Here is a 25,063-nt window from a genome sequence, read left to right as displayed (position 1 = left end):
ACTGGGGGGCGTTCCTCACCACTCATCATCATCACTGGGTGGTAAGGAATGCCCCCTCACAGTACAGAGCTATGGACAATACTGTGAAGAGGGGCGATCCTCAAAGACTGTCAGAGCACCAATATCTCTTCACCAGGGGCAAATTACAGGAAAACTGAATTCAGCGCACTGTTGGCTTTTTAATGGTGTATTACAATGCATGTGCCTGAGGACCTGAAAGGTCCTCTTTAATCTGGTAGACATACTTAGAGATTAACTAAATGATGAATATATTTGTTTTTGTTTTTTAAGATTTTAGGGTTTAGTGTTTCTTTACAATCCTACAAACATCAATTATTGCATATCCACTACTGACTATAGATGATGTTATCTACTCCCCATCTCCTGCACAGAGCATGACTAGAAAACTCTCCCATAAACCTCAATGAGTCAGTTTCAGTCTATTTCTTCCCCTGGCTGTGACTATACTGTAAAGAATATTTCTAAATGCTGTGAACAGATTAGAAGACAAGTTCAAGGAAGATCACAGCCCCCACCATCATGTGCAGAAAATAGAAGACAGCTTAGAAAAAATGATATATATCTGGTTTTAATAACAGTATTGCCTCCACTTTATTGATTTGGGGCTTTATTACCCCTTTGCCAATGACATAGCCCAGGTACTTGGCCTCCTCCAGCTCTAAAGCACATTTCTCAGGGTTGATAGTAAATCCAGCTTAGTAACTGGAACTCTGAAATAACCCTCAGCAGACAATAGTTATCTGCTGAGAAACGTTCTTTCTGGAGTTTTCTCATCTCACCCACCTTAGTAGTCTGGGTGAGATGTACACCCCCTCCATTACCTGACCAGCCATCGGCTTACTATATACAGTATATATATATATATATATATATATATCTATAATAGGCGATTCCTTTTAAGAATATATACTATCAACGTTGCGCTGTGTTTTTGTCAAAATAATTCTCAACTAGTAAAGTAAATATCAACTGAAGGCGCACCAGTGTAGGTCGGTTTGGGAAAAAATGCTGCAAATTAAGAATGTTCTCAAAAATAGAAGTGTTATTACTTTATTTCTGTAGAAAATTTATAAATGAACACAAGAGAAATCTAAATCAAAATTTGGTGTGATCATCCTTTGGAGAAGGAATCCAAGTGATGATATGTCCGCCACAGAGCCCTGGATCTCAACATCCTCTATGGGATTACATGAAGATTATATAAGGTTATGGGCAAGCCTACATCCACAGAAGATCTGTGGTTAATTCTCCAAGATGTTTAGAACAACCTACATCAAGTTGTGTGCAAGTATATACAGAAGAATTGATGCTGTTTTGAAGGCAAAGGTTGGTCACACCAAATATTTATTTGATTTACGTTTCTGTTTTGTTAATTCACTTAATTTTTTTTAATCAATTTACAAAATACTATCTATTAACACTTTCATAGTCATTCATTAAAGTAGCCAGGAAAAAAACTTTTGCACAATCTTGCATATTTATTTGTATATCTGTGCACAATGCTGCTATTGTAATAACATTCATTTATTATTCAATATCAGATTCACCATGTGTGCGGCTCAGTTCTCTTTCGCCCCAGAAAGTCGACTTGATGTTCTCGCTCGTCCTAAGATGAATTTACTGAAACACCAAGACAGGTTAGTACATTCACAGACAGTTCATGCAATTAAAAAAAATGTCATAATTTCAAGAAACACTTAAAGTATGAAACAGATACAAGCTAACGTAAAATAAATAAATAAATAAATAAATAAAAGTACTTTTTATTTACATTGCACCAATTTTCTGCCCCAGTCATGCCTAAATCTTCACTCTGAATTCTTCTGGTTTGCAAATAGCTGAGAGTTACTCTTTGTGGAAGCCCAGCTAAGCTAAACTATTAGTGGAGACCCCTATCTGCTTCTAAGGGCACCAAGTAGAGTTATGGATACAAAAAGACAACACAACATGAGGCTAAGGCTGTATTCACACAGAGTAACGCCAGCCGTTTTTTGTGTGCTTTTTTAACACAGCGTACACGCGGCGTTAACGCGGCGCTATGTGCAAAAAGCACACAAAAAACGGCTGGCGTTACTCTGTGTGAATACAGCCTAAGACCCCACGGGACGTCCTGAAGCAAAAAAGCTTCAGAGAAAAAACGTGGCGGTTCTTCCCACAGCACTTTAAAATGCAGAATTTTCCTCCGCAGACTTTCTGCTACAATTACACCTATGGTAAAACTGCTGGCATTTCTGTAGGTGTAATTGACATGCTGCGATTTCCAAAACCACGGCGGTTTTGGAAATTGCGCCGTGCCCACACGACGGTTTTTACCACAAAGTGGGCATGAGATTCGCTATCCCAATCCCATCCACTTTGCCTGTACTGTAAAATGCCACAATTTTTCCTTTGCAAATCTGTTCCAGGTCTAACAAATCCACTTTAAAATCTGCATGCTACATTTGGATTTTCACAGACTATAGAATATCAGAACTGGTATAATTTGCCACTGATAAATCCCTGAATCTCATATTGTAGAATATATAAAATCATTTCCTATCCAGGGGCCTGGGAAAGCTGGGTAAGATTCCTTGTGATGCTGCAATGATAAATTCTTGATATTATAGTGTCTATGAAACTATGCTAGAGGGCCGCACCACGGCAAATTTAGCTCCACCCACTTCTATGTTGACTCCGCCCATTCCCAATCATCTTTCCATGTGCCCCCACAAAGTATAATCCTCTTACAGTCACCTGTACATTATATTCCCCCACATTATAATGTTCCCTTCCAACTGCCCCACAGTATCAGGTCCCTCTCCTGGTGGCCCAGTTTAAACTGGTGGAAACTAGAGGGGACACGAAACTGGAGCAGCTGGAGGGGGACATTAAATAGTGGGGGTAGTTGGAGGGAGGCAATAAATTGACAGCTGGAGCGGGACATGAAACTGGGGGCAACTAGAGGGAGACATTAAAATCAGGAAGCTGGAAGCAAACATTAAACCGTAGGGGTAGCTGGAGGGTGACATTAAACTCGGGGAAACTAGAGGCAGACAGGTCCCCCTCCACCTACCTCCATGGTTTAATGCCCCCTCCAGTTGTCCCCATTTTAATGTCCCCCCAGTTTAAGTGTCCTCTTCATCTACCCCCAGTTTCATGTTCCCCCCCTCCATGTCTCCCTCAGTTTCATATCTCCCTTCATTTTCCCCATTTCATGTCCTCCCTCCATCACTCCCCCAGTTTCATGTCCCCCCTCCATCTGCCATCTCTGCCCTAGTATAACATTCCCCTTCCATCTCTGCCCCTAGGTTACTGAGACACACACACACACACACACACACATATATATGCAGGCAGACACATGTCTATATGTGTCTGTCTATATGTGTCTGTCTGTCTGTCTATATGTGTCTGACTCCGAAATGAATCTTGAGAGGTTTGCCCATCTCTACTCATCACTGATGTGTACCAGGATGCAGTTATAACTGTACTGGGTGTAGTTTTGGGGTCACAGAAGCTGTCCCATATAACAGGCTCCGCATGCTAAAATGTTCTCTTTATTGGCTCACATATGGTAAAATAATCCCTTTACTGGCCCTACATACTATAAAGTCCCCTTTTCTGGCCCTATGTGATATATGGACCCCACACACTGTATATTACCTCCTTATTGGTCCAAATACAGTTTGCTGAATCCTTTACTGCTTTATAGTCTCATAGCGGACCCACCACACAGTATAATGTTCCACAGTGGTACTTCCGGACAGTATAGTATCCCATAGTGGCCCCTCCCTAGTCGTCCCCCAAGTATAATAAGCAAAAGCCCAAGGGAGGTGATTAAACATTGCGGTAATTGCCTCTCCTGGGCTCTGACATGGGCCTTCATGCTTGTAGAATGACGTCAGAGATAGTTGAGACATTTTATTGGGCCAATTACAAGCGTCTGTGGTCTCTGATGTAATTCAAGAGGCCCAAAGACAGGACCCAGAGCCCAGAAGTGAGTAATACTGATAGTTATATAGTCTCATCTCCTCTGGGCCTCTGCTCATTATACCCTGGGTCTCTTCTTTTCTGGTTTATTAAAAATAAATAAATAAAAAAAAGCAGAAGGGGTATGACCAGGCCCCCTAAGGTCATGGGACCCATAGTTGCCACTACCTGTACTATGATATTAGTCGGTTTACCCTGTTTCTCAAAAAAAAAAAAGCCCTAGCTAGAAAATAAGCCCTAGCTTGGCTTTGCAGGGTTTTTGGAGTAGGCTTGAAATATCTGGCCTACTGCAAAAATAAGCCCGTTACAGTCATTGGCTCCAGTGATAGGTTATGTTATGTGACGATACTGATGTCACTGAGACAGAGAATAGGCATACCATAGTTCCCAACCATCCTGGACATGTGCCCAGCTACCTCCCACCACGAAAGGGCAATATCTGCTCACCCGCTCCAAAGTCCTGCCTTCCGCCTCCCGAGTCTGCCTTCCGAGTGTCACCTCCTTGCCGCTACCATACTGTGGGCTTGGCTACCTACGTGACCAGACCTGCTCGTTCCCACCGATGCAGCCTCTCCAGCAGTGGCGTAAATAGGAATGGCGGGGCCCTGTGGCGAACTTTTGACATGGGCCCCCCAACCGATACTGACCCCGAAGACCTCGACCAACCCCCTCCTCTGCATTCCTGCGTGCTTTATTATGTCCCTTAGTGGCCCCTACACATAGTATTATGTCCCTTAGTAGCCCCTGCACACAGTATTATGTCCCTTAGTGGCCCCTGCATACAGTATTATGCCCCATAGTGGCCCCTGCATACAGTATTACGTCCCTTAGTGGCCCCAGCACACAGTATTATGTCCCTCAATCGCTCCTGCACACAATAGTATGTCCCTTAGTGGCCCCTGCACACAGTATTATGTCCCACTGTGGACACCCATGAACAATTATTATACTCTGGGGTCTGAAAAGATTAATAATCGGAGACCCGAGGAAATAAAAACATAAAAAAAACATTGTTGCTTACCTGTCCCCCTGCTCCGATGCTGTCAGCCTTCTTCAATGACGTCGGATGTCACATGACCTGGGATGCAGACCGGGTTCATGTGACGTCAGAGACGTCAGACAACTAAGCCTGAGGCCTGCCCGGATCGTGGAGGGGTAAGTAACAGTGTTTTTTATGTTTCTTACCTCTCCCGGGCCTCCGATCATTATACTCGGGGGTATGAAAAGACCTCCGAGTATAATAATAGTCTTTGTGGCGCCCGTGGTATCACTTACCAATCCCGGCCCAGCCAGGATTGGTAAGTAAATAGGGCCCGTTACCGGCTGGAGTAACTTCAGCCGGTAACGGCCTATAAAAAAAAAAAAAAATCACAGCGGTAGCGGCTGTCACCGGGCCCATTAATGTCTCGGGTCCAGTGGCAGCTGCCTCTGCTGCTATGGCGGTAGTTACGCCCCTGCTCTCCACTACAGCACCTTCCTCTTAACGTAAAGGAGAGGAGATGGAGAGGGCACGGTTCCATTGCCACACAAAGTGTTTAGAGAGAGAGTGAGCCATTAAGTTAGTTTAAGACCCACTGGCTCTGCACCATCAATTGTGAATGTAAGTTTGGGTCGGTGTTACTAATCCAAACCATTTTACAACATTCATCCGGGCTGAATAAGAAAAGATTTGCTCTGGTGCCTGAAAAGACTGTCTTATTTTCAGAGAAACACAGGTATTATCCCGGTACTGTGACATGCATGGGATATTAGTCTGCAGATCACTAACAGATGCATCCAATTTTAGAAACATCTGGCACTAAAGGGGTTATCTAAGTTATGATAAACCATAGCCACCAGCAGAGAATGAGTTAAAATAACATATAAACCTATATTATTTATCCCTCCTCCCCACTTTCAGCGCTGTGTTCTGGGGCTTTCTGCCAGGAATTGTTTATATGTCTGTAGTCATGACATGTCTGTATTCACACACCTCAGCTACAGCCAGTCTCTCTTAAGATCTTCATCTCATGCTGTGCAGTGATTGACTGTATATGTATCTGGACACATCACCACAGCAAACATGTATAGAAATCCCAGTGGGAAGACCATAGCTCAGCTGAAAGCAGCTATGGAGCAGACAGTTAAAGGGGTATTCCCATAACTCTTGTTCAGCAGCCTGAAGGCTCTGTACTCTCTTCACTTCCTGGATTTCTCGCACATTGGTGGGCGGGGTTTCACTTGCTCTGCTATCTGCTATGATCCACAGTATGACGCTGATGTGGAAACTAATGTAGCAGAGCTGGATTTGAGTCAGCTTGCATTACATACAGAGGTAACGGATTCCTTATCTCAGCCCTTATGAGTCAAATTCAATTAAACCGGCTGATAAGTGAAAAAGCTGAAGATAGACAGCACAGTAATCCCGGAGCTCTCACCTCCCCCTCCGCTATATGAGGAGCTCAGTTGTTTGTCAGCTCCTCCCCCCCCCCCCCTTGAGAGCAGGCAGCTATGGTCGCTTGACAAATGAGCGGATAATCCCAAGGGCCAGTGTCAACAAGTGAATAAATTAACTGAATAAATAGCGGCCAAACAAAGCAGTTTTGATAAAGCAATGTATTTAGGAAAAGTCTTATATCCACATAAACTAGCAGTATAGATAGGATCCTTGTTATGGGACAACCCCTTTAAGTATACTGTAGGTTTATGTGTTATTTTAGCTCATTCCCTGCATTCATAGCCAATTGTTTAAACCAAGTTTTTATTTTAACCATATTTTTTAAACCCATCTGTTTGTTTTTCATGTCACAAATGTTATCGGTTTTAAAACCCCAGAAATCTTGCAGTTTCTACACCGGCTTTTGTGCATTAAATAGGCCAACATGTCATGATCTGTAGAGATCACCTTTCAGAAGTCATTTAATTATCATGAGCGGAAGGATTACAATGAAAGGCAACATCCCTTTTGTAAAGCTGGAGCAGATAATACATGATTCACCATGGACAATAGGTAATGTTGACAGGTGACAACTTCCCTCTTCCATTACATTAACAACTGCACAGGTCATAGCGCATGCCAATGACATTCTTAAATTGGAGTCATCTCCAGAATTCTGATTGCTATTGTTCATGTGGCTGCTGTAAAGCATATCTGAAAAAAAAATAGAATATAATCAAAAAATAAAAACAAGTTAAGTAATTATGGTTATAATACATTTAGAAAAGATAGGGAACAGCTTTCCTTTAATCTGCCTATTACATTTTGTATTCGCTTTAGTGTTTATACTACATTTTATCATTATGATCTTCAATGGCTTGTTTCCCTGCTGAAATTGTATTTTAACCCCAATTGTTTCCGAATTGTTCTTCACACCATTCAGCGCTTAATCACATTTAGAACCTGTGCTGATAAATATAAATAAGAGGCAGGAGATTGACAATAGCACTTATTATTTCTTACCAGGTACTTATTATTTGCCATTTAATTACACACTATTAATGGCAGATCCCTCATAGAGCACAATGTGACGGTAATTATAGGTGACCCTAGCTAACAAGCACTGAAATGTCAGAATGCCGGGAAAACCTGTAATTACTGTGCCAGTCTCTTATGTCTATGGCTACCCCCACCTCTCTCTCAACAAACACAGGAACTCGCAAATTACTGTCAGAACTTGCCAAGAATGAGGCAACAAAGCAATAGATTTTTATTTGATAATAACAATAGTCCAGACAGTATTTCTTCACCATATCAAGGTAGATTCACACTCTGGATCTTCAGCCAGACAGATTACATGGGTTTATGACCCTATAGAAATTCATGAGTCAATACTGTGCTACATAAAACTATGATATTGTATACAGTCATGGCCAAAAGTTTTGAGAATGACACAAATATTATATTTTCCCATGATCTGCTGCCCTCTGGTTTTTATGTGTGTTTGTCAGATGTTTTTATCACATACAGAAATATAATTGCAATCATATTATGAGTAACAAAAGCTTATATTGACAGTTAGATTGAGTTAATGCAGCGTTGCAATATTTGCAGTGTTGACCCTTCTTCTTCAGGACCTCTGCAATTCTCCCTGGCATGCTCTCAATCAACTTCTGGACCAAATCCTGACTGATAGCAGTCCATTCTTGCACAATCAATGCTTGCATTTTGTCAGAATTTGTAGGTTTTTTTTTGTCCACCCGTCTCTTGATGATTGACCACAAGTTCTCAATGGGATTAAGATCTGGGGAGTTTCCAGGCCATGGACTCAAAATCTCTATGTTTTGTTCCCTGAGCCATTTAGTTATCACCTTTGCTTTATGGCAAGGTGCTCCATCATGCTGGAAAAGGCATTGTTGATCGCCAAACTGCTCTTGGACGGTTGGGAGAAGTTGATCTTGGAGGACATTCTGGTACCATTCTTTATTCATGGCTGTGTTTTTAGGCAAGACTGTGAGAGAGCCGATTCCCTTGGCTGAGAAGCAACCCCACACATGGATGGTTTCAGGATGCTTTACAGTTGGCATGAGACAAGACTGGTGGTAGCGCTCACCTCGTCTTCTCCGAATAAGCTGTTTTCCAGATGTCCCAAACAATCGAAAAGGGGATTCATCAGAGAAAATGACTTTACCCCAGTCCTCAGCAGTCCACTCCCTGTACCTTTTGCAGAATATCAGTCTGTCCCTGATGTTTTTTCTGGAGAGAAGTGGCTTCTTTGCTGCCCTCCTTAAGACCAGGCCTTGCTCCAAGAGTCTCCGCCTCACAGTGCGTGCAGATGCACTCACACCTGCCTGCTGCCATTCCTGAGCAAGCTCTGCCCTGCAAGTAGCCCGATCCCGCAGCTGAAACACTTTTAAGAGACGGTCCTGGCGCTTGCTGGTCTTTCTTGGGCGCCCTGGAGCCTTTTTGCCAACAATGGAACCTCTCTCCTTGAAGTTCTTGATGATGCGATAGATTGTTGACTGAGGTGCAATCTTTCTAGCTGTGATATTCTTCCCTGTTAGGCCATTTTTGTGCAGTGCAATGATGACTGCACGTGTTTCTTTAGAGATAACCATGGTTAACAGAAGAGAAACAATGATGCCAAGCACCAGCCTCCTTTTAAAGTGTCCAGTGGTGTCATTCTTACTTAATCATGACAGATTGATCTCCAGCCCTGTCCTCATCAACACCCACACCTGTGTTAATGGAGCAATCACTGAAACGATGTTAGCTGGCCCTTTTAAGGCAGGGCTGCAATGATGTTGAAATGTGTTTTGGGGGCTAAAGTTCATTTTCTAGACAAATATTGACTTTGCAAGTAATTGCTGTTAAGCTGATCACTCTTTATAACATTCTGGAGTATATGCAAATTGCCATTAGAAAAACTGAAGCAGTAGACTTTGTAAAAATTATTATTTGTATCATTCTCAAAACTTTTAGCCATGACTGTAGAGGCACAAAGTGGTTCTGTAAGGCTAAGGTCCCAGAGGACTTCCCGCAGCAATAAAGCACTGCTGAGAAAAACTGTGTTGGCAACGCATCGTCGTTCTTCCAGCAGCCCTTTAAACAGAAAGTTCACAGAGTTTTCCTCTGTGGACTTTCTGTTAGAATTATGCCTATGGGGAAACCGTTGGCATTTCCATAGATATAACTGGCAGGCAGGAAAGTCGTTGCTACAAGTAGACTCTTCTGGTGGCAGATATATTGCAATCCCAAAGCCTGATCCTTAGCTCACTTTACATTTGTTGTTGGTGCTAGACAGGAGGTCCCCGTATACATTACATAATGACATAGGCAGATTTGGTGGCAACATTACTGTAATGTGTATGGTAATGGTAACTTTGTCCCTTTTTGTTGCAACTATTTTTCATTTTTGCATTTTTGTTTTTTAACCCTAACCAGTTCGCAAAGCCATATGATGGCTTAATTTTTTTGCGGGACAAATTGTACTTTGCAATGATTATTATTATTATTATTATTATTATTTATTTATATAGCACCATTAATTCCATGGTGCTTTACATTTGAGGGGTTACATACAATACACAGAATATACAGGTAGATATAATACTAACAATGACTGACTGGCACAGTGGGGTAGAGGGCCCTGCCCGCGAGGGCTTACAATCTATGAGGGAAGGGGGTAGAGACAGAAGGAGAGGGGGAGACTGTACAGATGGCAGTGCGGTGATAGTGTTATTGGAGGTTGTAGGCCTTCCTGAATAGGTGAGTCTTCAGCGCCTTCTTGAATCCTGTGATTGTGGGGATCAGTCTTATGTGTCGTGGTAAGGAGTTCCAGAGTATGGGGGATGCACGAGAGAAATCTTGGAGACGGTTGTGTGAGGAGCGGATGAGGGCAGAGCGGAGTAGGAGGTCATTGGAGGATCTGAGGTTACGTGTGGGCAGGTAGCGGGAGATGAGGTCAGAGATATATGGAGGGGACAGGGTGTGGATGGCTTTGTATGTTAGCGTTAGTAGCTTGAACTCAATTCGCTGGGCTATTGGTAGCCAGTGGAGGGACTGGCAGAGGGGAGCAGCTGATGAAGATCGGGGGGTGAGGTGGATTAAGCGAGCAGCGCAGTTTAGGGTGGACTGGAGGGGGGCGAGGGTGTTAGCTGGGAGTCCATGGAGAAGGGTGTTGCAGTAGTCTAGGCGGGAGATTATGAGGGCCTGGACGAGCATCTTGGTAGTTTCCTGGGTGAGGAAGGGGCGAATTCGGTGGATGTTCTTGAGTTGGAGGCGGCAGGAGGTGTTGAGGGCTTGAATATGTGGCTTGAAGGATAGGTCAGAGTCCAGGGTTACCCCAAGGCATCGGGCCTGTGGGACAGGGGTAATTGTGGTTCCATTAACTTTGATAGATGGGTCAGGTGGTGGGGCCATACAGGATGGGCTGAAGATGATAAACTCTGTTTTCTCCATGTTGAGTTTGAGAAAGCGGGAGGAGAGGAAGGAGGCTACGGCCGCTAGACAATCTGGAACTCTGGCCAGCAGGGAGGTAATGTCAGGTCCAGAGATGTAGATTTGAGTGTCGTCGGCATAGCAGTGGTACTGAAAGCCGTGAGATTCTATGAGTTGGCCCAGGCCAAGGGTGTAGATGGAGAACAGGAGGGGTCCTAGGATACCATTGATACCATTTAATATTCTGTACCATGTACTGGTAAGCTGGAAAATACAGAATAGGGTGAAATTAGTTTTTTTTCTGCATTTAGTGTACAGCAAAAATGACAACTGCCTCTATTATTTTTGGTTGATACGATCATGTAATAACAAATTTATATTGTTTTTGCTGTTTTAATACCTGTACAAAAATCTAAAACATTGGAAAATAAAATAAAAATCTTTGTTTTGCCATAGTCTGACATCCGTAAGTTTCTATATTTACATGTATGGAGCTATGTACAGCATCTTTTTTGTAGTTTTTATTTATACCATTTTAAGGATTGTTAAAGTTATTGATTGTTCTGTGTTAAAAAATTTTGGGAAGTGAAACTTTTTTTACATTTCTATTTTTAGAACTCCTTTGGGACTTGAATACTAGTGAGTCTGATCAACCATACTAATGTATAGCAGTATATTGTAAAATCTATTGACTTCTATTACACACTGCCTAAATATTCACACAGAACATAATGATTGGAGAGCTGATTTTTCACATGGGGTCATGTTTTGGGGTTTTCTGATGTACTGGAACTTTAGGGCCACTGCAAATGAGACACAACACCCAAAAACTATACCAGCCTCTTTCTGTTCCAAGCTCTACCATGTACCCATACAGCAGTTTATGACCACATATGGGGTATTGCCGTGTTCATAAGAAATTGGCCCTTTTGGGCGCAATGCAACATTTTATTGGAAAAAAAGTAATTTTTCATTTTTTACATCCCATTTGTAGTAATTTCAGTGAAACAGTTGTGGGTTCAAAATACTGACTATACCCCCTGATAAACTCCTTAAAGCCGAGGCCCCACGTTGCGGAAACACAGCTTTTTTTTGCAGATTTTGCTGCGTTTTTTTTTTTTTTTTTTTTTTTTTAGCTAAAACCAGGAGTGGATTGAGCAGAAGGGATAAGTATAAGAACTTCCTGTATATCTCCCATTTTGTTGTAGCAACTCGAAGCAAAGAATGGCAACAAAAGGAATGGGAAACATATAAAGAGTACTTATACATCTCTCTTCTATTCAATCCACTCCTCTTTTTGGCTCAAAAAACCGCAGAAAAATCTACAACAAAAAAAGCTATGTGGGGCCTTAGCCTAAGGCTGAAGCTCCGCATTGCAGAAACGCAGCTTTTTTTGTTGCAGATTTTGTTGCAGTCTTTTGAGCAAAAGCCAGAAGTAGATTGAACAGAAGGGAGAAGTATAAGTACTCTTTATATATTTTCCATTCCTTTTGTATCCATTCTTGACTTACAAGAAGTATAAGAACTTCCTGTAAATCTTCCATTTCTTTTGTAGCCATTCCTGACTTTGGCTCAACAAACAGCGACAAAATCCGCAACAAAAAAATGCATTTTTTTTGTTGCAGACTTTGCTGTGTTTTTTTTTTAGCCAAAGCCAAAAATGGCTATAATAGGAATGGGAAATATCTACTTCTTCCATCTGCTCAATCTGCAAAATCTGCAACAAAAAAGCAGTTTGTCTGCAAGGTGGGGCCTCAGCCTAAGGGGTGTAGTTTTCAAAATGAGGTCATATGTTGGGGCTTTCCACTGCATTGGTACCTCAGGGCCTATGCCAATGCAACATGGAGCCTGAAACCAATTGTAGCAAAATCTGCCCTCCAAAAAACTCATTGGTGCTCCTTCCCTGTTGTGTGCCAAAGCAGAAATTTATATTCACATGTGGGGCATTTCCATAGTCAGGGAAAATTGCCAAAAAATTGTGGGGTGGATTTTCTCCTTTATCCCCTTGTAAAATGAAACATTTTGGGTTAAACCAACATTTTATAGAAATTTATGGAACATAAATTTCCATTTTTACGGACCAATTCTGTGGAAGTCTTGTAAGGTCAAAGAAATCACTATACCCCTTGATAAATTCCTTGAGGGTCCAGTTCACAAAATGGGGTCACTTTTGGAAGGTTTTCATGTTTTGGCACCTCAAGGGATCTGCAAATGGGTCATGGTACCTGAAAGCTATTCCAGGAAAGTCTGTCCTCTAAAAGTCAGTTCGCGCTCTTTCCGTTTCAGTCGCTGCCATCTGTCCGTACATCTGTGTACCAGCACATATTTTCCTGTTCAGGAGAAAAAAGTTATTTAGTTATTCTCCTTTAACCTTTTGTGAATCTGAAAGATTTTGGGCTAAAGTGACATTATATCGGAAAAAGGGTAAATTTATATTTTTCCGTCCCAATGGAAATAAATTCTTTATAAAACCTGTAGTGTCAAAATACTCACTATACCCCTTGATAAATTCCTTGAGGGGTATAGTCTTCAAAATGGGGTCACTTTTTGGGTGTTTCCACTGTTTTGACGCCTTTACAAATGAAATGACGCCTGAAACTGATCCCAGCAAAATTCTTTGGTGTTCTTTCCCTTCTGCGTTTTGCTGTGTGCCCATACAGCAATTTGTACTTACATGTCGGGTACGATGGAAATCAGGAGAACTGGCAGAATAAATTGTGTGATGCATTTTCTTCTTTAACCCCTTGTGAATGTGTAAATTCTAGGGCTAGTATTAGTAAAAGAAAATGAAACGTGTATATTTTATCTCCATTTTCTCTTAATTCCAATTAAACGCTTATAGGATTAAGATACTTTGTATATGCTGTTTTGACTTATTTATGAGGTGCAGTTTTGAAAATGGGGTGATTTATCAGGGTTTCCTTTCAAAACCTCTTCATAACTGAGGTAGTTCCATAAAAAATAGGTTTTTGAAATGTTCTTGAAAGTTTTGAAAATTGTTGCTTGACTTGTACGCCTTATATCTGGAAAAAAAATAAATAAAGGGTGATTCAATTTGATGCCAACATACAGTAAAGATATGGTACATTAGATTTATTAACTAATTTGGTAGTATGACTATCCGTATGAAACATGGGAAGAATATGCAAATCTATCTTGCAAGATGTAAACAGGGAGACAGTGCCTCTGTTATGCTGCCCTCTATGGGAAGCACCCTGAACATCATGCCCGACTTTCCCAGAAGTCTTTACTGCATAAAGCGGGGTTATAACCAAATCAATTTCTCAGCTACGGATGGCACCGTTTCTGTCTCTTTGGACTTCATCAGCGCAGCCTTAAGAGAACTGATTTGGTAGAAGTGAGAGGCTGAGAGACCAGATGATGGGGATAACGTCCATCCTTAGGGAGAGACCACCTTCTCAGGTGTGTGGAGACTTATACAGCCATAGTTGCTCCACTGCAAGGGAACATGGGAAGAATATGCAAATCTGTCTCCCAAGATGTAAACAGGAAGACAGTGCCTCTGTTATAACCCCGCATTATGCAGTGAAGACTTCTGGGAAAGTCGGGCATGATGTTCATGATAGAGGTCTCATATATATGTACATTGTATGTGGGCACACGTTTTTTTCTTAATTTATGGTACCAACCTATGTTTACCAGGTCTTCCAGAAACATATGTCCAGATGATTGAAATGTATGTGCTCATTTCACTGTGACCTCCACTCAATCTTGATGTCCATTGTTTTTAATGTTTTTATGTTTGTCTCATTTTTCCTTAAGTATTATGTTTAATAAATTATTTTTTGATTGGTACAACTTATAGTCTTGTGTATTGTTTGCATATTTTTACATTGATACTAGATGGGTTCTTCAAAATTTACCAGTAAGACAGTAAGTACAATATGTCATGAAAAAACAATATCAAAATTACTTTGGTGAGTTAAAGTGTTCCAAAGTTATTACTGCATAAAGTGACACATGTCAGATTTGTCAAAGGGTTCAAGAGGATCCAACTCCAATGTTTTGTATACTTCAATACATGGTGCTCCACAGATAGTGTATTTGGATTTTTACTCTAGTTACCACCATTCTGGACCAATCAGCGTTGTTGGTTTTAGCACCCAATATGCTAATTAGACTCTCTACTGTCAGGTGGGCATGCTGTCTGCCCCAGCCCAGAACCAACCACCTGATAGTAGAGAGCCTAATTAGCATAATTAGCATTCTATTGTCTTTTCAGTCCATTGCACTGATCCTATGATAATCAGGCCAGTGCACTTGAATGACGGCAGTGGGAATGTGGCCATTGCAAATGAAGGAGAACATCTAAGAAAAAATCTATCAGTCCTTGATTTAGCTGCTGCAGTTAGTATCATTAGCAATAATCTGCAATGATAATTAATACAATAGTGTAAAAATCCAGCTCCACCAGGCGACACGATGAAAATTTCTTAAAAAATAACTTTTATTGTAGCATTCCAATAAAAAGTGTTACAAAGTAACATCCAGTGGACGGTCAGAGATATCACATGAAAAAAGGCTACGCGTTTCCGGACATGACGTGTCCCTTCTTCCTGGCCTACTGGTACAACCTAAAACCCACATTTATATAGAAAACACCTGACCCAAACTACTCCACCTATTATCCAAATTAACCCTAAAATAGAAAAAAGTAAATACAATATATACACATAACACTACACATAAATACACATAAGACTGTATATACATACAATAAATATAATATTATACAACATAATAGATAAACAATATCAATCTATGCATCTTAGGAAAGCCTCATTACCGCAAGTCAAAAGGTTATATACTCCCTATGCAGACCATAAACATGTCATTTCAATCAATTGTATTATTTTCTGGAGAATAAACTAACTTCAAACCTGTCTCGATTGTCAATTTTCACATGAGATCTCCGGAGTTGTTTCATAAGCCGCACAGCACAGGATAAAGATACTATGAATACTAGTCACCTGATACAAAGATCACATGATCTAGTCACATGACCGGACCAAATACTCCATTCATTCATCATGTCCAAAGGGGGATACTGCTCGCCTAATGTTAAACCACGTGACAAAGTCACATGATCGGACCAGACACCACACCCATTCATGACACCCAAGAAGGCACCAACCTCCCAATGTCAAATCACATGACCAAATCACTGTTACAATGTTACAAACAGAGTAATAAAGGTCTATATCAAGAGAGACAGACCGAATCAAAGTATGTTGTAAATCAATAGATATAAGATAGGTCTGAACGTATGTTTAGACCTTGGGGATAACGTGAATCTAATTTCATGATCCAGTATGCCTCCCTGACTAAAAGCTTTTTCCTCCAATTACCCCCTCTCAACGGTCTTTGTACCTGTTCTATAGCATAATACTGTAATGAACTTGTATCTCCTTTATGTACCATTAAATGTTTGGACACGTTTGAAATATTTTCATTATTTTTTAGACTGTCTGCTACATGTTCAGATATACGAGTTTTTACACTCCGTATCGTACAGCCTACATACAGTATTTTACAGACCGAGCATTCAATCACATAAACTACATGATGACTGTTGCAATTAAGGAAACTTTTTATTTTAAACACATTGTTTCCCTCAGTGTCAGAAAAAGTTTTTGTCTTTTTTGCTCTACAACATACACTGCACCTCGACTGTCCACATTTGTAAAACCCAAAAAGTTCCAACCAATTACTACTTAATGAGTTGCTGTTCTCTACGTACATACTAGGAGATAAACGATCTCCTATAGTATGTCCACGTTTAGCAACAACCCTAACGCCATTGCACAAAATATTTTTAGTAATGGGATCCTGAAATAGAATGGGTAAATGTCTCAAGAAAATATTTTTAATAAGTGGAAACTGTCGACTATATCTAGTAGAAAAAACCATACCCTTAGGTTGTTGTGTTTTATTCAAGGTTCTATTATCTTTTAATAGTGTGTGTCGCGGTCTATTGCGTACAACTTCTACTGCCCTATCCAAAGACCATTTAGGGTATCCACGTTCCCTCAATCTCTCAAGGGTAATCGCAGATTCTCTTTCATAACCCTCTTCGTTGGAACACGCTCTACGAGTGCGTACGAGTGCGTACCAGTTCCCCTACTGGGATTGATTTTAAAGTGTGTTTGGGGTGTTGGCTCTCGGCCAACAAAATCGAATTCCCCATAGTAGTTTTCCTATATAAGCTGGTATTAACACATCTATTGGTACTATCACCCTCCAAAAAAATATCCAAAAAAGAGATAGATTTAATTTGGTACTCATATGTAAATTTTAACCCCATCACGTTCGCATTCAAGTAATCCAAGAATCCTGGTACGGACGCTACAGAACCGCTCCAGACAATGAGCACATCGTCAATGTAGCGTCCGTACCAGGATATCATGTCGCTAAATGGATTTTCAGATGAAAAAATGCAAACCTCTTCCCACCATGCCAACGTTAAGTTGGCAATGGATGGGGAAAAGGGGGCCCCCATAGGGGCACCTTTAATCTGCAAATAAAAAGATCTGTCAAACTGAAAAAAATTGTGAGTTAATAGAAAAAAAGTCACATCCAAAATATATTGACATAGTACATCTGAATATTTACTGTATTTCGTAAGATGATACATCAAGGCTTGAATGGCAATTTGGTGAGGTATATTTGAATATAAAGCCTGGATATCACATGAAACATGAACAGGTACAAAGACCGTTGAGAGGGGGTAATTGGAGGAAAAAGCTTTTAGTCAGGGAGGCATACTGGATCATGAAATTAGATTCACGTTATCCCCAAGGTCTAAACATACGTTCAGACCTATCTTATATCTATTAATTTACAACATACTTTGATTCGGTCTGTCTCTCTTGATATAGACCTTTATTACTCTGTTTGTAACATTGTAACAGTGATTTGGTCATGTGATTTGACATTGGGAAGTTGGTGCCTTCTTGGGTGTCATGAATGGGTGTGGTGTCTGGTCCGATCATGTGACTTTGTCACGTGGTTTAACATTAGGCGAGCAGTATCCCCCTTTGGACATGATGAATGAATGGAGTATTTGGTCCGGTCATGTGACTAGATCATGTGATCTTTGTATCAGGTGACTAGTATTCATAGTATCTTTATCCTGTGCTGTGCGGCTTATGAAACAACTCCGGAGATCTCATGTGAAAATTGACAATCGAGACAGGTTTGAAGTTAGTTTATTCTCCAGAAAATAATACAATTGATTGAAATGACATATGTTTATGGTCTGCATAGGGAGTATATAACCTTTTGACTTGCGGTAATGAGGCTTTCCTAAGATGCATAGATTGATATTGTTTATCTATTATGTTGTATAATATTATATTTATTGTATGTATATACAGTCTTATGTGTATTTATGTGTAGTGTTATGTGTATATATTGTATTTACTTTTTTCTATTTTAGGGTTAATTTGGATAATAGGTGGAGTAGTTTGGGTCAGGTGTTTTCTATATAAATGTGGGTTTTAGGTTGTACCAGTAGGCCAGGAAGAAGGGACACGTCATGTCCGGAAACGCGTAGCCTTTTTTCATGTGATATCTCTGACCGTCCACTGGATGTTACTTTGTAACACTTTTTATTGGAATGCTACAATAAAAGTTATTTTTTAAGAAATTTTCATCGTGTCGACTGGTGGAGCTGGATTTTTACACTATTGGATTCTACTTTATCACTGGTTAAAGTCCTACCAGTTTCCGAGTCTCCCAGGAGCACATCATCTTTAAAATTTGTTTCACATCTTATGGGTGAGCTGAATCTTTTACGAGTTTTGTGTACATTGAATGATAATTAATCCTTATCTTTGAAGCTGCATCCACTGTCCCCATGCTAATGCATCTGTGGTCCACGACCTGTCTATGTTTACAATGCTATAAAGCAATGTTATCCTAATATGCCACTCACTACCTGCAGCTTTGTAAAAACTATAGTACCTAGGAATATGAAAGGAGGATAAATAACATAGATTTTTAACATATGTACAATTATTGGCCAACTTGGAAGATAATTATATGTTTTATTATTTATTTAATATTTTATAGTATATTGTCAATGTCAGTTTTTTGTGTTTTAGGCCATCTGTATATTGGCAGGAGAAGATAGACATAGCTTCTACTTGTAGTAAGTTCTTACATAATAATCTTTGTTTTCTGAAAATGTAGGTTTTATCCTCTGATGACAAGGCTTCTCCATTTGTGTATTGGTATGTAGGCACCAATAGAAAAGGGTATATTTGGAGTTAGTGGGTAGTTTGAGTATCGTATGGAATGTAGTGTCACATATGCAGTATATGGGTAAGGCTACATTCCCAGTGTCACGGCTATTCACATGACTGTTATTATGACAATGTTATTCTCACTGACCGTCAAAGTATAGGTCATGGGAATAGATCCATTTTCATGAATTTCCTCAAAGTGCCATGTACCACGTACCAGGTTTATCAAATGGCAAAACTGCATTTATTACCAAATATGTTATGCGGCATTCGAGGAGCTAATGACTATTGGGCAGTAGTGGCAGCAGCCAAAGTGAAGCATGGCTACAAGATGCTTCATGGGCAGACCTATGTCATGCTTAGGTGATGGTGGTGATAGTGGCAGTGTTATGTGATCATCTACCCTGTGGGAATTTTTCTGTATGTTACCAAAGGACAAATCCATGGCACCGTAGAATTGGCAGTGGCAAGATCATACTACTCCACCTCCATGTGATCTACATTCAGCACACCACAGGGACAATGTGTTATTTTGAAATCTGCCACGGGCACTCATGAAGGAACTGTGCTGCTTCATGAGCCAATTTGAGGAGGCAGCCAAATTTGTCGAGTAGTGACAACTGCAGAATCAGTAATATCATCCCTTTAAGATTTATATTACAGGAAACACATGTAATGAGGAATGGTAGAGGGGCAATGGCTTCCATATCTCAGGCAGGGGGCGAGGCTGACCCTTATTTGTTTGCCGATGATGATAAAGATAAAGATGGCTATGACAATACCAATACCAACCATGACAGACTCCTGGGTCCTGGCACATGCACGCAAGTATGCTTTGCTGCTTACATAGTGAAAAGCATATTGTTAGTATCAAGTAAAGTTTTGACTACTGGATTGCCATGATTTTAGACTTTTTTTATAAAGCCAAAATGTGGAAATTTTTTCCTGCCTACCAAAGGGATGCCAAATTGGCATATTATTATACTCTAGAGCTTTTAGGAAGACAACTGCCAGTGCCAGCTGCATGTTTGCCCAGGAGGTCCCTCTTTGCTCTCAGTCCATTAAGTTAGCACATCCTGCCCGTTTGCCATGGGTGCACTATCTTGTCCAGCCTCAAATGTAATGGAATAGAAGTTAATCAGTAACTGTGGGTGGTGTCATCGAAATCATCTGCGTGAATTCTCACACATCTTCGGCTGCACACACATCCAGTTGCACGCACCTCCAACTGATGCCAAGGCAAAGATCTGCCATTGCTGGCAGTGAGTGTGGACTGGCTATTTATGACCAACCCAAGGATGCCATTGCTACTGTATGACTATATTACTGATGTTGCAACCCCTATACACTCAGACATTATCTCCTGCATCTCTCTTGGAGATGGCATGGTCTGTTATGTTCTACTCAATACTTTGCTGCCACTCATAATGCCAATGCTGCCACCACTGCCATCTCAGAGCCAGACAGCCTAGACCAGGGGCCCTCAAACTGCAGCCCGCGGGCCACATGCGGCCCGCCAAGCACTTCTGTCCGGCCCCGTCGACCACGCCGGCAGGCGTGCAGTTATAATGAAGCTCCTGGGGAGCTCAGGCCAGGCCATGGAGCGCACTTCATTTTACCTATTGGAGGGCACCGCTCCCGATGTCTTTGCGACCTGCTCTGCCTCCGGTGTCCGTCTGTGTCCTCCTGTCACCTCGCTTGTATGTGATGTATGGAGGATACAGGAGGCACCGCTTCCAATGTCTGTGCGACCTGCTCTGCCTCCGATGTCCGCCTGCCACATCGCATGTATGCGATGTAAGGAGGATACCGGAGGCAGATCAGGCCACTCAGACATAAGGAGCGGTGCCTCCTGTATCCTCCTTACATCACATACAAGCGATATGGGAGGAGGACAGAGGCGGACACCGTAGGCAGCACAGGTCGCACAGACATCGGGAGCGGTGCCCTCCAATAGGTAAAGTGAAGCGCGCTGTCTCCATGGCCTGGCCCAATATAGTCAACTGTGCCCCTCCGTCACTTCGTCAGTCAGGTCCAGGGTCGGACTGGGGTGCCTAGGGCCCACCAGTGGTATTATTTCCAGGGGCCCACCCTACTGCCATATGTAATATCGCCCGTCCAGTTTTTGCCATTATACACGTTTAAAGTGCATTTTCACGCACAATACAGTGTGCAAAACAGCTATAGCTACACTACTACTTCCTTCATGCAACCAAAGATCGCAGTGTCCCTTTGGGACTCTTTCACATTAGTGAATGGAGTCGCATTGGGTCCCTCAGGTTGCAATGTGACTCCATTCACTAACATGAGTGAAAGAATCACAGGGCAACACATCTTTGGTTGTATGACAGAAGTTATAGTGTAGAGATAGCCTTATGCTAGGTTCACAAAAGCAGCAAGCTCTCCGTCATACAGGTCCACCATGGGACCAGAATGACGGAGAGGCGGACTGTCAAAATGGCGGTTACACACAGACAGTGGCAGACCTCATTAACATAATGAAGTCCGCCAGGTGTCAGCCATTTTCAGGCAGATAAGGGTATGTTCACACAACAGTATGCCATCGGTCCGTTTGAATTCAGTTTGACACTTCAAAACGGACTGATGCACAGGCTTTGGGCCATATGTTACTACGCAGGCGGCTTCTTCTCTTTAAATCCCACGCCTGCGTAGTAGCGCATCCCCCCGAGGCTCACTCACCATTTTACTTAATGGCAGTTGCGAGTGAGCCTGCGCAGTAGCGCTTCAGGGGGGATGCCCTACTACGCAGGTGCGGGATTTAAAGAGAAGAAGCCGGAAGACACGGAATCAGAGACGTCGCTCCAAGAAGACAGAAGAGGCAGGCGTGCCCGAAGCTGACGTCGCACCGTGCATCCCCGCCCATGGTGCACGTTCAGGTAAGTTTTGCATGTATGTTTTAATACTTTTATTTAAAAATGGGACCGGGATTAAATGTAACATTTACGGTGCCTGAATAGCCTTTTTAAAGGCTATTCACGCATATGTGGGGCTCTATTAGCATAATTTTGCTGATAGAGCCCCTTTAAGTTTAGATTCAAAATAGATTAAATCAGACTGAAACAAAATTGGGATTTGATTGAACTGAAATAAAATAAAATTCAAGAGGTTCAATCATATCTAGTCGCCAACTTTATGTACCATAAAAAAATGTGTCTGTAGCTGGCAATGAATGCACAGCAGTTTTTTTTTTTTTGTTTTTTTTTATCTTGCAGCTACCACCTCAATACATACAGTCATGTATCAATTAGAGAATGACTATACAACCTATATTATATGTATATATATTTAATTATAAATAAATTTAATTATAATTTTATAAAATTTTACATTTACGTAAGAATAACAGTATCCTGATGTTTCATTAAAAAGATACTGGCAATCTAGAGACACCTTTTCTTTTAATGACAGATTCATTTTCTTTACTCATAATACATAATTTACTCATTAGAGAGCAAATACACCAAGCCAAAATATTCTATATTCATTTATTCTTCTCTTTTTCTGTCCCATTTTTATAGCTGCGTGTTTCTAAAAAATAAATTATCATCCAGACAACCCCTTTAAGTTGAGTTACCTAACAGCTTAGCTCTAAAAGTATAAAGCAATGGTTACATCCGTGTGATTTAAGGGAAAACTAATATGCCAATCTCTCTCCGTTCCCTCTAACAGATATGACTGCAAGACAAAACGAGTTGGCACAGCCCAAAACTGTGAACAAGATGTATAAAGAAGACAGGTGATCACGTGATATGGATAATATTAGGTGTAAATATAGGAAGTTGTAATAATGTTATTTTTAATACACTATTGGCAGTGGAACAAGATAAGTTAATAATAAAAAAGTTGTCAAATATTTTTATCTTCTTAATTTTTTCCCTACAGGCCATCTCCTATTTGGCCAGTCAAACCAAGTGCTTTACAGACAGTCCCATCTCCCCGATTGGAAAAACTAGCAAAGGCAAAAAGCATTAGCCAAGAATGGATGGAAGACCAACTTGCATACACTGTGGTATGTTTGCAATATTCAGTGTTTCAAATTATTTCCAGGCGAAAGTCTTTGAGATGAAAATATGGCACTATATCTTTAAATCCTTCAGGTTACTGAAGCAGCCAAGAAAGCTTCTGCAAGTCCACGCACTATACAGCTAGCCAAACCAAAGGATCATGCTGCCATCTCTATGTCAAGCCCACCAAAAAGTCAACCAGAAGAAGGGAAGGGTTTCTTCCATTCTGAAAAAGGGGTATCTCCCACAGCTAGAACACAGGCTTTAGCAGGTAATGGTGGTTCCATAAATAAGAGGCAAAAGTGCTGTGAAATATTGTTCTATTACCTATAGTAAACCATCCATTAAAGCAGGAGCCAGGTAAGCCAAAATATCTAAAAATCTAATCTGCTGCTGGTGTCTATTTTTGATTTCCACTAATGTCTACACATAATAGTACATAGGCACATAGCATCGCCTTCTTAGGCCAGGGCCACACATTGAAAATTATACCTACGGAAATGCTTGCATTTTCCATATAGGTATAATATGGACAGAAAGTCCACACATGAAAACACTGCAGATTTTTTTGTGAAAAGTGATGTTGAAATGACCGCTTTTTGGCTGCGGGTCACTATGTGAAGCTTTAGCTTTTGGCCAGGGGCCGCACATGGTGTAAACACTGCAGATATAAACACAGCATTTTACAATCACAGCAAAATGGATGGGATGCTAGCGAATCCCATTCCCACTTTGTGGAAAAATACGCACAGCGACACGCTGCGATTTCCAAAACTATGGTGGTTTTGGAAATCTGCATGTCAATTATACCTCTGGAAATGCTGGTGGTTTCCCTATAAATATAACTGAAGCAGAAACTTTCTTTGAAAAGCACTGTGGGAAAAACCGTAATGTGTTGCTACCGTGGTTTTTCCCGCAAGCTTCTTTGCTGCAGGACACTATGTAGGGCCTAAAAGGGGTTTTCCAAAACCCAAAATAAATGACCATTATTGCAGAGATATATGGGGAACGAGCACCCATGCCCTGTACCAATCGCACAGATATTGAAACAGATAGCTCCATTCATTGTATAGTGGTCCACCTACTCTATTGAAACTCAGTGGACATTGCACAGTGTAAAGAGTCGTCTGCTTCCATCTCTGTACACTATACTATGATTTCTGTGGGGGTGGGTGCCGGATTCCCATCAATATCCAATTAATGGCCTATTCTAAGGATGGGTTAGCATAAAGTAATGAAAGAAACTATAATTCCATCTGTGTATCAGTAATGTAATTGCTGCCATTTGTCTTAAATACAGTATGTATCACTCACAGCAGCAGTCATGGATACCATCCTCTACATTTTATGTACATACAGGGTAGTCCACTATATTTATGAGATTCAGCTCTATACCATCCACCCGCCACTGATCAGTTTTCTTTCTATGCATAGTATAGGGTGGGTGGAGAGAGCTGAAGCTCATGAATTATATGATCTACACAGTTTCCTAATGGATTGAATGTTTGAAAGAAAATAAATATAAAATTCTAACAATTTTAATGTAATATTTAAAAATTTATTTGTTTTAGTGCCTAAAACGGAGCACTCCCAATACCAGCCTGACCTGACAGTACTGCGACATGTTCCGGCATCTGCTCTCAACGCACAAGCCTCAGACAGAATCTGCCAGCTGGCAAGACCTAAAACCCGAAAGGCTATCTTTGATGGTTATGATCCATACCAGATCTCTCCTGCAGCTAAGCATGCTGATGCATCTCCCCGTGTTATTGAGCTATGTATACCACCTGCTCGCAGGCAGCGCCATAAAAAAGTCTAGGAAACCTCTTTTATGATCTGGACAAACGACTATATTTAAAATAAAAATTCAATAAACTAATAATCTTATCTAAAATCTGCTATACAACTTAATAGATTTAATAAAA

The 25,063-nt window shown here is 41.0% G+C and overlaps 1 protein-coding gene across 1 annotated transcript; it reads left to right on the top strand.

The window, feature by feature from the left end:
• The first annotated feature begins 1,569 nt into the window (after positions 1 to 1,569).
• Positions 1,570 to 24,957, top strand: SPMAP2 (sperm microtubule associated protein 2). The gene is made up of 6 exons (XM_075264259.1): positions 1,570 to 1,658; positions 18,973 to 19,019; positions 22,804 to 22,870; positions 23,017 to 23,143; positions 23,232 to 23,409; positions 24,710 to 24,957. The coding sequence occupies exons 1-6, from the start codon at positions 1,570 to 1,572 to the stop codon at positions 24,955 to 24,957; spliced, it is 756 nt and encodes a 251-aa protein (XP_075120360.1).
• Positions 24,958 to 25,063: the final 106 nt, after the last annotated feature.

Source organism: Leptodactylus fuscus, chromosome 1, assembly GCF_031893055.1.
Source record: "Leptodactylus fuscus isolate aLepFus1 chromosome 1, aLepFus1.hap2, whole genome shotgun sequence".
Lineage (NCBI taxonomy): Eukaryota > Metazoa > Chordata > Amphibia > Anura > Leptodactylidae > Leptodactylus > Leptodactylus fuscus.
The sequence above is the reverse complement of the archived record's forward strand: the minus strand, read 5'-3'. Positions and strand labels throughout refer to the sequence as shown.

Excerpts from the sequence above, each read along its gene's own strand:
- SPMAP2 (XM_075264259.1), top strand. The coding sequence starts at position 1,570 with ATGTGTGCGGCTCAGTTCTCTTTCGCCCCAGAAAGTCGACTTGATGTT. Across the intron at positions 1,659-18,972 it reads TTACTGAAACACCAAGACAG|GCCATCTGTATATTGGCAGG; the intron begins GTTAGTACATTC and ends TTTGTGTTTTAG. Across the intron at positions 19,020-22,803 it reads AGACATAGCTTCTACTTGTA|ATATGACTGCAAGACAAAAC; the intron begins GTAAGTTCTTAC and ends TCCCTCTAACAG.